The 13,526-nt window shown below is 44.1% G+C and overlaps 2 protein-coding genes across 2 annotated transcripts; one reads left to right on the top strand and one right to left on the bottom strand.

Annotated features, from left to right (window-relative positions):
• Positions 127-3,439, top strand: NIP7 (NIP7, nucleolar pre-rRNA processing protein; the record flags this gene model as incomplete). Its single annotated transcript, NM_001048071.1, is given in 5 exon segments — positions 127-219; positions 339-425; positions 522-660; positions 1,457-1,597; positions 1,804-3,439. Coding segments are annotated over 5 exon segments (543 nt in total). The 3' UTR covers positions 1,924-3,439.
• On the bottom strand, positions 3,616-11,878 carry TMED6 (transmembrane p24 trafficking protein 6). The gene is made up of 4 exons (XM_003126907.4): positions 10,927-11,878; positions 9,005-9,131; positions 7,606-7,754; positions 3,616-4,043 (listed from the first exon to the last, which is right to left on the bottom strand). The coding sequence occupies exons 1-4, from the start codon at positions 11,137-11,139 to the stop codon at positions 3,810-3,812; spliced, it is 723 nt and encodes a 240-aa protein (XP_003126955.1). The 5' UTR covers positions 11,140-11,878; the 3' UTR covers positions 3,616-3,809.

Raw genomic sequence — 13,526 nt, 5'->3', positions numbered from 1 at the left:
GCATTCCCCGCTGGTCCTCCAAGGCCGCGGGGCGCTCGCGTGACGAACCACGCGAAGGCAGCTAGAGAGGCCGGATTTGAGGTTGCCAAGGAGAGGCGGGAGGCTGGCCTTCCGTTTCCGGCGACTGAGGCACGAGGATCCGGTGTTCCAGCCCAGCGGGAAAATGCGGCCTCTGACTGAAGAGGAGACGCGTGTAATGTTTGAGAAGATAGCAAAATAGTAAGAACGCCCGGGGCAGATGAGGGAGTGCGTGCATGGCGGGGAGGGCTGTGGGTAGAGCGGGGCCGCGGGGCCGGGACGAGTCCGGGCGCAGCCTCCAGCCTCTTTTCTGCTTTCAGCATCGGGGAGAATCTTCAGCTGCTGGTTGACAGGCCCGACGGCACCTACTGTTTCAGGCTGCACAACGACCGGGTTTACTATGTGAGGTGAGGCGGGGCTGGGTAGGCAGCATGGACCCGGGTGGAGGCCTGGGTCCCACCAGCCTCCCTTATCTGACACCTCCTTCTTCCTTACCCTTTCAGTGAAAAGATCTTAAAATTGGCCGCTAATATCTCTGGTGACAAGCTGATGTCGCTGGGAACGTGCTTTGGAAAATTCACGAAGACCCACAAGTTTCGGTTGCACATCACAGCTCTGGATTACTTAGCACCTTATGCCAAGGTTTGTGGGGAGTGGTTTTCAGCCCGCTTCTAGGGATGGGGGCGGTCTAGGCTGAGGGCCACATCAGACTGCAGATAATTGGGCACCTGCGTTAGTCCCTGAGGGTGCCTAGGATCAGTGCCAGCACCTGGAGATGTTCCTACTTAGATCTTGCTGCTTGGGCGTGGTTGGGGCTGCGTAGTGATTGGAGTAGTATCTCCAGCAAAGTAGAAAAGCCTTTTCTGATCTAGTTCAAGAGGAAAAAGTAAATAGGAGGCTGCGGTGAGGAGCATAGTGGGATCCAGAAAAAGCCGTTAAACTGCCCGTGGGAAAGGTCGATTGTAGAGTTGAAGGAACCTCCTAGCAGTTCTGAACAGTTTGAGGGAAGCATGCCTTTTTCTTTCTTTTCCTTGAAATTTGTATTATGAGATAAAGGAAGTACAGGGATGAAATAAACAGCATGGGGGAGTTCCTGTTGTGGCTCAGCGGTTAAGGAACCCGACCAGTATCCATGAGGATGCACGTTCTATCCCTGGGCTCAGTGGGTTAAGGATTGGACCTTGTGGTGAGCTGTGGTGTAGGTTGCAGAGGCAGCTCAGATCTGACGTTGCTGAGGCAGCTGCAGCTGCAATTTGGCCCCTAGCCTGGATACTTCCATATGCTACGGGTGTGGCCCTAAGAAGACAAAAAAAAGAAAAGAAAAAAAACTTTGTTCATAAAGAAAGAAAAAAATTAACCATAGATTCAGCAGCTAGCTTGTCTGCAGGCATCTAACTATTTTTATTATGTCTCTTGGATGTAATTCTTTGTATTGTAGTATAAAGTGTGGATAAAGCCTGGAGCAGAGCAGTCCTTCCTGTATGGGAACCATGTGCTGAAATCTGGACTTGGTCGAATCACTGAAAATACTTCACAGTACCAGGGAGTTGTGGTGTACTCCATGGCAGACATCCCTTTGGTGAGTACATGTGGTAGCTGTTAAAAAATCAAGTATCTTTTTGTTTAAGAAGGATGTATTTTCAATCTTCACTTGAGAGACTAAGATCTCAGCACCTTTTGAAGTCCTCAAAGAACTATATTTTTTTCATCTGTGTTATTTCCAAATCTTAATGCGTGCTCATCGAATGACTTGAGTGAATCAGTGTCTCTTCTTTTGAATCCCAGGGTTTTGGGGTGGCAGCAAAGTCTACACAAGACTGCAGGAAAGTAGACCCCATGGCGATTGTGGTATTTCATCAAGCAGACATTGGGGAATATGTGCGGCATGAAGAGACATTGACTTAAAACGAAGTCATCGAGAGGACTTAAGGCTGTGTGGAAGGGCCTAGCTTTTCCTGTGTCTGTGTAGGCTCCACCGTCATGGTGAATTTTGTCAACACTGACCTCTTCAGGGACTTCTTAGTTTAACATTCTATCATGGACAAATCCAGGCTGGATTCTTATTATGCAGAAGTGGCTCAAAAATGGAGTTTCGGATCTTTGTGATTGTGACTCAATAGAAATCTGTGTTTTATGTTTGAATCAGAGGGCTTCTTGTTTTGAGTAACAGGTTCTAAATTGTTGGACCCGAGGACAAGAATAGCGTACTTTTGTTATCTATGATAACACTGTTATCCAAACACAAACATAATGGATTTCCTTAATAATTTATTAACACTGTGAAAGATAGATATTGCCATATCAGAATAGTAGACTGTGGGGATTTTACAAATGAAATTTGGATAAAATAGTAAGAGCAGTGTATTCTGTTGCTTTTCTTTATGGTAGGTGCTGTGTGGTATGGAAGAAAAACTTGGATTCAAACACTGCTTCTGACACTTACTAGCTGTATGGCTTTAGATGAGTCGTTAAACTTTAATAAGATTCATTTCCTTCTTTTGTTTTAAAAAAACAGAACTGTCTTTCTAAGCATGGTTTTTAGAATTAGAAATCATGATTGTAAAGTACCTAGTACAGTGCCTGGCAAAACTGAATAAATGGTAAGAATTATTTTTATAATGCTTATACTGAATATTTCTGTTATTAAGAGTAGCATCGTATGACTATAATTTGATATGTTATCCTGGCTTTTACAGGTGGTTTTCTCGATTTTTCTTTTTCTTGAATGGTGTGATTCCAGGCCAAATGTTACTTTTTATCACCTTCGTTTCCTAAAACAACTTCTCTTTTAAGTGTTTTGTTTTAATTGAAATTTTTTATTGAAGTGTAGTTGATTTACAGTAGTTTGTTAGTTTTCAGGTGTACAGCAAAGTGATTTGGGTATATGTATATACACACCCATATATATATCCTTATAAATACTTGACTAGATAAAAAGCACTAATCAGAGACCCTGACATAATTCAGCTCCTCCATTCTTCCCCCATGCCTTCCAAAATTAATTTTAGAATTATTAAAATATTTTTTAATGAAAAACATTAAGACAAAAGCTTTTAAACTACCTGTATTGTAAATGAATTTTTAAGTTAACATATTGCTTACTTTAAATTCTAAAGGTGACATCTCTTAAAAATAAAGCTTTTTTTTTTTTTTGGAGTTCCCATTGTGGTGCAGCGGAAGTGAATCCAACTAGGAACCATGAGGTTGTGGGTTTGATCCCTGGCCTTGCGCAGTGAGTTAAGAATCTAGCGTTGCTGTGAGCTGTGCTGTAGGTTGCAGACGCGGTTTGGATCTGGCGTGGCTGTGGCTGTGGTGTAGGCCGGCAACTGTATAACCGATTCAACCCCTAGTGTGGGAGCTATGCTGTGGGTGTAGCCCTCAAAAGCAAAATAAATAAATAAAGCATTTTTCAATTACAAAACACTCTACCAACTCCTATTTTTGTATGCAGTATATAAACCCAGTTTTATATTTTTTTCAACTCTTCTCCCGTCCAAGCTTCTCTGTTAATTTCTAAGTAGGCATAGAGAAAGTCAAGAGACTGCTGTATTATGGGCAATGTTTTGATAATAGCATTTGATGCATATGTTAGAAATAGCCAGCATCCAAACTCACACATTTATTTTATTGTCATTTCCCTGTGTAGTTGAGAGCAATAGACTACATCTTTCTAACAAGAAAACTTGATTTTTTTTTTTTCCCCAAAAAACTTTACAAAGGTGATTTGACCATAGCTTTGACAAAGCTTGTGCCCCAGAAGAAAAGAGCCAGGGCACCGTATTTGCTGGAGTTTAGCATCTTGGCTTCTTTGTGTCTGTGGTCGTTGGGATGTTGAAGAGACGCTTCAAGAAGTAGAGCTGCAGGATCCCAGAAAGAACAATAACAAGGCTCTGGGCTGTCGACCACCAATTCACATAGTTATAGTTTGATTGGAGAAGAAAAAAGTCAGCCGTTTTTCTCATGCGGGCAAAGTTATAGTATCGCCACATGTGAAAGATGTTGCGCTGCACCTTCCGTGTACTCTCCTGTGAGACAAGGTGAAATACAGGCAGGGCTCCTCCCTATGCCTTATCTAGCCTCGCCTGGGTACCCACCAGCACTAAACTCATTTATCTGGAAGTTGGATAACTTACTCATATGACCTTATGATACGACATAAGTTGGCAGTTAGAGTTGTTGATATATGCTAATTTTGTTGCAGAAATGGCCTGGACTTTAATTTTTAAAAAATAATTTTTATAATGAAAAACTTGAGTGTTGGGAGTTCCTTAGCATCTCAGCAGTTAATGATCATGATCCATGAGGATGTGGGTTCGACTCCTGGCCTTGCTCCGTGGGTTAAGGATCTGGCGTGGTGAGCTGTGGTCTAGGTCGCAGATGCAGCTTGGATCTCACATTGCTGTGGCTGTGGAGTAGGCTGGCCACTGTAACTCCAATTTGACTCCTAGCCTGGGAACTTCCATATGCTGCGGTGCAGCCCCTAAAAAGCAAAAAAATAAAACAAAAATCGAGTGTTGAGTTCCCATCGTGGCTCAGTGGTTAACGAATCTGACTAAGAATCATGAGGTTTGGGGTTTGATCTCTGGCCTCACTCAGTGGGTTAAGGATCTGGCATTGCCGTGAGCTGTGGTGTAGGTCGCAGATGCGGCTCAGATCCCTAGTTGCTATGACTGGCGTAGGCCGGCGGTACAGCTCCAATTAGATCCCTAGCCTGGGAACCTCCATATGCCGCGGGTGCGGCCCTAGAAAAGGCAAAAAGACAAAAAAAATAATAAAAACACCTTGAATGTTGAAATTAGAAAGCTCTTCCAGAATATCTAGATTTAGACATGTTCTGAGCACATCTTTGCCTCTCCTGGTGATATCTTTAAATCTTTGTATCTAATAGAGATAAAGCCCTGCGATTTTTTTATTAAAGGGCCAGTCTCTGTTGCAGTTACTAAACTCTGCCACTGTAGCACGAGAGCATCCATAGACAATATGTACAGTTAGCTGTTCCTCAGTATCTTTGGGGAGATTGGTTCCAGGACCTACAGTGGATGCTCAAGTCGCATAGTCAGCCCTCCATATCAGCAGATACAGAGGGCCAACTATAATTGCAAATGAGCATGGCTGTGTTCCAGTAAAATTTCATTTACAAAATCATGCAGTGGGCTTTTATGCACCAAGAAGAGTATCAAGAAAGTGAAGACGGGAATTCCCTTGTGGGCCAGTGGATTAAGGATCTGGCATTGCTGTGGCTCTGGTTACAGATGTGGCATGGGTTCAGTCCCTGGCTGGGGAACTTCTGCATGCCGTGGGTGAGGCAAGGAAAAAAAGAAAAGTTCCCAAAGAATGGGAGGAAGTACTTGCAAATCGTATATCTGATAAGGGATTTGTATCCAGAATATGTAAAGAACTCTTAGAACTCACCAATAAAAAGACAATCAGGGAGTTCCCGTCGTGGCGCAGTGGTTAACGAATCCGACTAGGAACCATGAGGTCGCGGGTTCGGTCCCTGCCCTTGCTCAGTGGGTTAACGATCCGGCGTTGCCGTGAGCTGTGGTGTAGCTTGCAGACGCGGCTCGGATCCCGAGTTGCTGTGGCTCTGGTGTAGGCCGGTGGCTACAGCTCCGATTCAACCCCTAGCCTGGGAACCTCCATATGCCGCGGGAGCGGCCCAAGAAATAGCAACAACAACAACAAAAAAAAAAAAAAAGAAAGAAAGAAAGACAAAAGACAAAAAAAAAGACAATCAGGAGTTCCACTGTGGCTCAGCAATAATGAAGCCGACTAATATCCATGAGGACACAGGTTCTATCTCTGGCTTCACTCAGCAGGTTAAGGATCTGATGTTGCCGTGAGCTGTAGTATAGGTTGAAGATGCAGCTCAGATCTGGCATGGCTGTGGCTGTGGTGTAGGCCAGCAGCTATAGCTCCAGTTTGACCCCTAGCCTGGGAACTTCCATATGCTGTGGGTATGGCCCTAAAAAGACAAAGACAACCAGATTTTTAAATGGGCAAAGGATTTGAATAGACATTTCTCCAAAGAAACTATACAGAAGGCCAAAAAGCACATGAAAAGATGCTCAATATCATTAGTCATTAGGGAGATACAAATCAAAAACCACACACCCAGAGTTCCTGTCGTGGCGCAGTGGTTAACGAATCCAACTAGGAACCATGGGGTTGCGGGTTCAGTCCCTGCCCTTGCTCAGTGGGTTAATGATCCGGCGTTGCCGTGAGCTGTGGTGTAGGTTGCAGACGCGGCTCGGATCCCGCGTTGCTGTGGCCCTGGCGTAGGCCGGTGGCTACAGCTCCGATTGGACCTCTAGCCTGGAACCTCCATGTGCCGCAGGAGCGCCCCAAGAAATAGCAAAAAGACAAAAAAAAAAACAACAAAAAAAACCACACACCTTAGGATGGCTGTAGCAAGAAGGACAATAATGTTCTAGCAAGGATATGGAGAAATTGCAAGCCTCATACACTGCTGGTGGGAGTGTAAAGCTGTTTAGCCACTGTGGAAATTAGCAGATCCCCATCTAAGTTAAAAAGTTACCAAAGAATATACCACTTAGCTGTGTACAAAAATGAAAACATATTCACACAAAATTTTTATGTAAATGCTTATAGCAGAATTATTCATGATAGCCAAAAAATGAAAATAACCAGCTGATAAATGGGTAAAATGTGGTATATGTACACAATAGAATACTATTCATAAAAGGACTAAAGTAGTAATACATGCTACAATGTGGATGAACCTTGAAAACATGCTGAATGAAAGAAGCCAAACACAAAAGGCCACATTGTATGATCCCACTCCTATGAAATGTACAGAACAGACAAATCTATAGAGACAGAAAGTAGATTAGTGAGGGATTACCCAGGGCTGGAGGGCATAGAGAACAGAGAGCGAATAATAGGTACGCAGTTTCTTTTTGGGGTGATGAAACTGTTCAGGAATTCAGTGCTGGTAATGGTTGCAGGAACTTGTAAACCACTAAGCTGTACACTTGAAATGGTGAGTTATATCTGAATTAAAACCAAACAGGCAATGGGCCAGATTTGGCCTGTGAGCCATTATTTGCCAATCCCTGGCATAAAACAAGTGAGGAATTTCAAGAGCTTCAAGTCACAAAATTAAGGGCTTCAAATCCCTTTGCCTGTTTGGTTTTTACCCAGATGAGCCCTCACTCAAATATTTCTCCCATGATATAAATTCCAATCTTCCCTCCAAATTTTGTTTGCTTTTTGGTTTTTTGTTTGTTTTTTTTTTCTTCAGGTTTTGTTTTTTTTTTCCCCTTTTGCTTCTTAGGGCCACACCTGCAGCATATGGAAGTTCCCAGGCTAGGGGTCGAATCAGAGCTGTAGCTGTGGGCCTATACCACAGCCACAGCAACACAGGATCTGAGCCGCATCTGCAGCCTACACCACAGCTCACAGCAATGCCAGATACTTAACCCACTGAGCAAGGCCAGGGATCAAACCTGCGTCCTCATGGATACTAGGGTTGGGTTTGTTACTACTGAGCCACAGTGGGAACTCCTCTTCCCTCCAAGTTTAAAATCAGTTTCCATGGATGTTTCTCTCCCACAAAACAGTTACCTCAATTGCATCCAGAGTGTCATTCAGTTGTTTTCTTTCACTCTCTTTGTGGTCCGTCTCAGGTCCCTCATAAAAGACTCCAAAATTGAGGTACACTTGCACAGAACCAAAGCGATTTTGCTGATTTTTTAGACATAGCTGATAGAAACCTGTAGGAATCCCTAGATCATTACCAGGTCTTGATCTCTTTGTTGCTCTCCCACCCTCTACATTTCCCTGGAGATAGCTGTTCTCCAGGATTAATTGTGCTACTATAGCACCTTCTTCTTACTTAGGAAGCCCAAAAATCCGGTTTTTGATGCGGAAGATACTGATCTTGCATGAAACTTACTTGGCTAAATATCATTTATAATAATTATGCTTTGCCAATTAGTAACTATATACTGGGTGGAAAAAACAGTGTTTTCTTCCTCCTTTTCAACCTGTTATTCCCATATCTCTTAAGGAATTTCTGCTCAGCAAATGGAGTGAAAATTAAGAGCATAGTGTTTGCCTGCCTGTACACTGTTAGAGCTGGGATACCATCTTAAACTTGAAACTAGGGAGAAATTGCTGCTTTGTGAATGAAGAGGCTGTGGTTTGGAGGTATGCACTGGTGCTGGTTCTCAACCGGGGGTTGCCTCGCGGGTGGCGGTGAGGGAGGAGTGGGGTGGAGCAGCATTAGAAAAGTGTGGCAGTATATTTGATTGTCAGAATGAATGGAGGGTCCCGCTGCGATGTGGGGACCAAAGATGCAAAATAAAAATGCTGACAATCCTGTGCTATACATTGAAGGATTGTTTTATGTCCTTGTTGAGAAACACTGTCTTTTGTTGTACACTTGGCTGATAGAGAGGACAGGTAAAACCGACTGGTGCTGTTCAGGGTAAGGACATGTTGATCTGGCTGTAGGAATTTTCTAGTGACTGGAGAGGTGCTTCGTTGTAGAATGTGGATATTTTTCATGGCCATGCACTTCCTTTTGTTGAGTCTGCTTTTTGGTAACTGGCTCAAGAGTCCTTATGACTGGAAAGAAATATCCTATGATAAATTTATTAATTGGAATTCTGTATCATAAATGGATCTGCCTATTTTGATCACTTTCCCGTAACCTGGTCAGTTGGAGATGACCAGATAAAATTGAGCTTCTGGACCCTGGAGTTATAATAAGAGTCACCTGGAAACTGCCTCCAAACTGCCAGTGGGCTGCTGATTAATGTGCTTGGCCATTGGCATTTTCCAGGAAATCTAGTTTTTGGTGTCGAAGGCTAAATTTCTTTTCCTACTGTTTCACCATCCATTTGTGAATACGCCACAGAGTTTTTATACTTCAGGTACTTAATTTCAATATTTCCTCACTATTTTCCAAGTTTCAAAGAAACATGTGATTATTGTAATAGCCGTGATGATGAAAACAGACCTGTCTCTTGGGTAGAGAAGTTAATCTGGCCCCGAACATTCTTAGAGGTGTCTATGAGGAAACCCTGTGGGGTATGTGCAGTGGCAGCAACATGCCGGTCATGTGACATTCCCACTGTCCGCTGAACCTGCCAAGACACATTAAAGAGGGAGAAAAGTCGCTGCTCCATCATCAGGAAGTGAGGTGAATGGTGAGATTGACCCCCAGTGACCATCAGCACTGTGGTTCCCAATCAGGAATGGTACCACCCAAACCCCTACTTTGGATTTGGGTTGAGACGATGGTGGTGTGAGTAGGGGAGGGGACAGCGATGCTAGAAGCAGTATTGCAGGACAAAGAATTGCCCAGAATGCCAGTAGCACCCCTGGTAAGACATGTCTCAGACCATAGTATAGCTGGCAGGTATTAGTAGGTATGTATGAATCTGGCTGTAGAGTTCTTGGCTAAACTTGCTTGATGTTGACTTCTTTGGTAGTATCCTAGCCTTGGGCTCATGTGATACTTGATGGCAAATACTTTGGCACTCAGTAGGTACTTCTGTTCAAGCTGGGTCTTGATAAACCCAGGCTACAGTGAGCTGACTGGTAGCTGCTATTTTATCTTAAATTCAGAGATTAAAAAAAATCTCTAAGTTAGTTTAAAATAAATATTAAGCTACTCTGGAGTGGAAGAAGATCAATATAGTCTTTTATTGTGTAAATACAATTTAGGTTTCTAAGATAAAAAAAGAAACAATGGAGCTCCTGTGGTGGCTCAGCAGGTTAAGAACTCGACATAGTGTCTGAGGATACAGGTTCAAACCCTGGCCTCACTCAGTGGGTTAAGGAGCCATTGTTGACGTAAGCTGCAGTGTAGGGTGCAGATGTGGCTCAGAACCTGCATTGCCATGGCTGTGGCACAGGCCTCAGCTGCAGCTCCAATTCAACCCCTAGTCCAGGAACTTCCATATGCTGCAGGTGCAGCCCTAAAAAGAAAAAACAAACAAACAAAAAAAAAACAAAGGAGATGAACAGCTTCTAAGTTTATCCAGACCATCCTTGGATACCTGGTGTGCGACCACAGCATGGATTAAAGTACTTGGCCTCTGGAGTTCCCGTCGTGGCTCAGTGGTTAACGAATCCGACTAGGAACCATGAGGTTGCAGATTCAATCCCTGGCCTTGCTCAGTGGGTTGAGATCCGGTGTTGCCGTGGCTGTGGTGTAGGTCACAGACATGGCTTGGGTCTGGTGTTGCTGTTGCTGAGGCTCTGGCGTACGCTGGCAGCTGTAGCTCCAATTAGACCCCATAGCCTGGGAACCTCCATATGCAGTGAGTGCAGCCCTAAAAAGACAAAAAAAAAAAAAAAAAGTACTTGGCCTCTGAACAGGCAACTTGAAAACATTTACATTCCAAAAAGAAATTGGACTGTCTGACAGAATAGAGGAAACCTGAGCCAGTGATTCTCTAATTTGCTGGAATTACCCCTAAAGGCAAGAGAGTAAATGCTGCTCCCCTAGCCTCATAAACTGAAGCATCTTTGAAATCTCTGGGTCTGTCACCAAAATTCGTGTGACTTTTCATTCAACGTGGTACCATATCCATGTTGTTTTAATATTTTTAAAATATATTCTTTTCCCTCTTATCTCCAAATGCGAGTAAGTGGGATGATTACCTTTCCAGGAAGAGGCACCTGGTTTGTCCCATGACTTTTGAGTGCAGTTTCACAGCCCCCAATTTGAGAAGCCAAGCCATATGTTTTAGTGATTCACACATCAAGAGTTTCCAGCTAACTGCAGCCTGATTTCATTAACAGGTAGGGAGTCACAGCATACAAGTCAACTAGAACCTTGTGTTCATTTAAAACATGACCCCCATTACAAAAGGAAGTTAACAAACAAGAAAAACAAGTCCCCATTATGGCCAGAGGGGCCCAGGTACCCACCTCATAACTGAAATAGAAATATCCGGTCTGGTGGGCAAATTGCCAGAAGCATTCTGTGCCTCCTGGAGGGATCATGATGGCAAAGTCATGCTGATCCGCTCCCCGGAAGAGTGGCTGATCGCTGGAGCCACTAAGGGGTCCTGTCTTCTGGCTCCTAGCAGAAGTTACTAGGTTCAGAACCACCAGTCCAGCTCCAAAGAGCAGGGGAAACATGCTGCTCTCCAGAGATTCCTCTAACTGCCTGCAGCCCCTGGAACCAAGGCGTTTAGACAGCTGCTGGGGTAATCATTAACTCCTCAAGGCACACCTAGGCCAGTCTCAGGGCCACACACACACAGATATTCCAGAATAGAACTGGCATGATACCCCGTGTTTGGCTCACAGGAAGAAAGTTTTGACTTTCACCTCAAAAACTCAGTGGCTTACCAAACCTACTTCACGGTACCAGGTAGAATCTACTACTTCAGAAGAGATTTCCAGCCTTCTTTGGGCTGTCATTTTTCAGTTCTCACCTCTTGGGGATAACCCTTTTGGGCAAGTTTATTTGCACCCATCTGCACGTACCGACTCATTTCTCAGTACACAGTGGTTGGGGAGATTTTTCTCTCCTACCCGAATCAAATTGCTGAAGGATACCTGTTGCTCCTCTAACACACGTGGGTCAACACCTGTTTCCATGGACTTCTTTCTGCCCAGTGCTACAGCTTAAGAGAGCAAAGCGCAACATGGAAGTATGTGCAGAAATTTAAATGGATGAATAGAGACAGTAGTCAGATCCTTCCACTACTAATCCTCAGCCTTCTGCTACCTTCCACCTATTGACACATTCATCTAAAACCATATAGGAGGAGTTCCTGCTGTGGTGCAGTGGGATTGGTGGCATCTCTGCAGTGCCAGGACGCAGGTTCAATCCCTGGCCTGGCCAGTGGGTTAAAGGATTTGGCATTACCATAGCTATAGTGTAGGTCACAACTGTGGCTCAGATGTGATTCCTGGCCCCAAAACTTCATATGCTGCAGTGAGGCCAAAAAAAGAAACAAGTAAATAAATACATAAATAAACTATATAGGAGTTACCAGTGTGGTACAGTAGGTTAAGGACCTGGCTGGCGTTGTCACTGCAGCAGCTTGGGTTCGATCCCTGGCCCTGGAACTTCCACATGGTGTGAGCATGGTCAAACCAAAAAAAACAAAAAACGGAGGAGTTCCCATTGTGGCGCAGCAGAAACGAATCCAACTAGGAACCATGAGGTTGCGGGTTCAATCCCTGGCCTTGCTCAGTGGGTTAAAGATCCGGTGTGAGATGAGGTGTAGGTTGCAGACGAGGCTCAGATCTGGTGTGGCTGTGGCATAGGCTGGCAGCTGTAGCTCTGATTCAGCCCCTGGCCTGGGAACCTCCATATGCCATGGGTGTGACCCTAAAAAGCAAAAATAAAACAAAATAAAAAACCACTATACAAGACCCAAAAAACCTGTTCAAAACCCACTTACAGACTATTGTTCAAACCCAAACTTTTGTTCTTTTATCTGTGACTTCTTCAGCACCCACAGGGGAAAAGAGGCTCATTGAATACCCACTGACTTCACGGCTGGCACTGAACTGAGATTTACCTGAATCTTATAACGGCCTTCAAGGGCAGTATCATTACCTGCTACATTAGGATGAGGAAATGGACATCCAGAGATTGCGGTGGCTAACTCGCCATCTACAGGCACAGCTGGCATAGCCTGAGCCCTGAATGGGCCTCACATTCTTACCCATCAGGACAGTGTGTCATTCTCTGAGTTCTGACAACGTCTAAATGTTCTTATCTTAGCCATAATCTTAAAAAACAAAACAGTATGAGTACCTGCTAACTAAGTATTGCTTCAGAAATGTATCACGTTGACTCTAAGTGGTAACTGTCACAAGCTGTGTTTTACGTTATGAAGAACAGACTTCATGATTGTGTTCAGTTCCAGCAAAGGCCAGATGACACCACAGTGCTCTGGAGGGACAGTGGCTCTGCCGCAGTTGCGCCAAGGTGGAGGTGGGAGAGACTGGGATCATTCTCAGTACACAGTGGCACCGGCATCATCCCCGCTGGAGTCCCGCCACCGCCACCGTCCTAACACTACTCACGTCATGAGCATCGACTTCAGCCAAACAATCATCAGTTCATGGTTCTACAGAAACTGTTGGCAGTTTGTACACATTTCATAACACTATAATAAAAATAACATTGAAGTTACGTTAGAAAATGTTAATGGGTCTGTGCTTTTCTCAGATTTGAGAAACACTGCTTAGAATATATTGCTTCCTTATATGTATCGGTCTCACTCTTCTCCCTAGAGAGCACCCACCTAATGATGTGAGAGTGGAAGGGGAGAAAGCTGCATTCTAAAGCTTGGTTTGGAGGGAGAGTAGCCTCACCCAGATGGAGCGGAGATCCAGTTCTCACCTTCTCAGTGTGGTTTCATTTGGGGTTAACTGCTGGAAACAGCAGGACCAAACATGCACTTCACAGTAATAAAGCTGTATAAAGGTTCCACATTTTAACTGCAGGATGAATTTTTAACCTTAGCATTTCTTTACATCTTGCCTTTCACTCACTCAGAAGT

This window comes from Sus scrofa, chromosome 6, assembly GCF_000003025.6.
Source record: "Sus scrofa isolate TJ Tabasco breed Duroc chromosome 6, Sscrofa11.1, whole genome shotgun sequence".
NCBI classification, from domain to species: Eukaryota; Metazoa; Chordata; class Mammalia; order Artiodactyla; family Suidae; genus Sus; species Sus scrofa.
The sequence above is the reverse complement of the archived record's forward strand: the minus strand, read 5'-3'. Positions and strand labels throughout refer to the sequence as shown.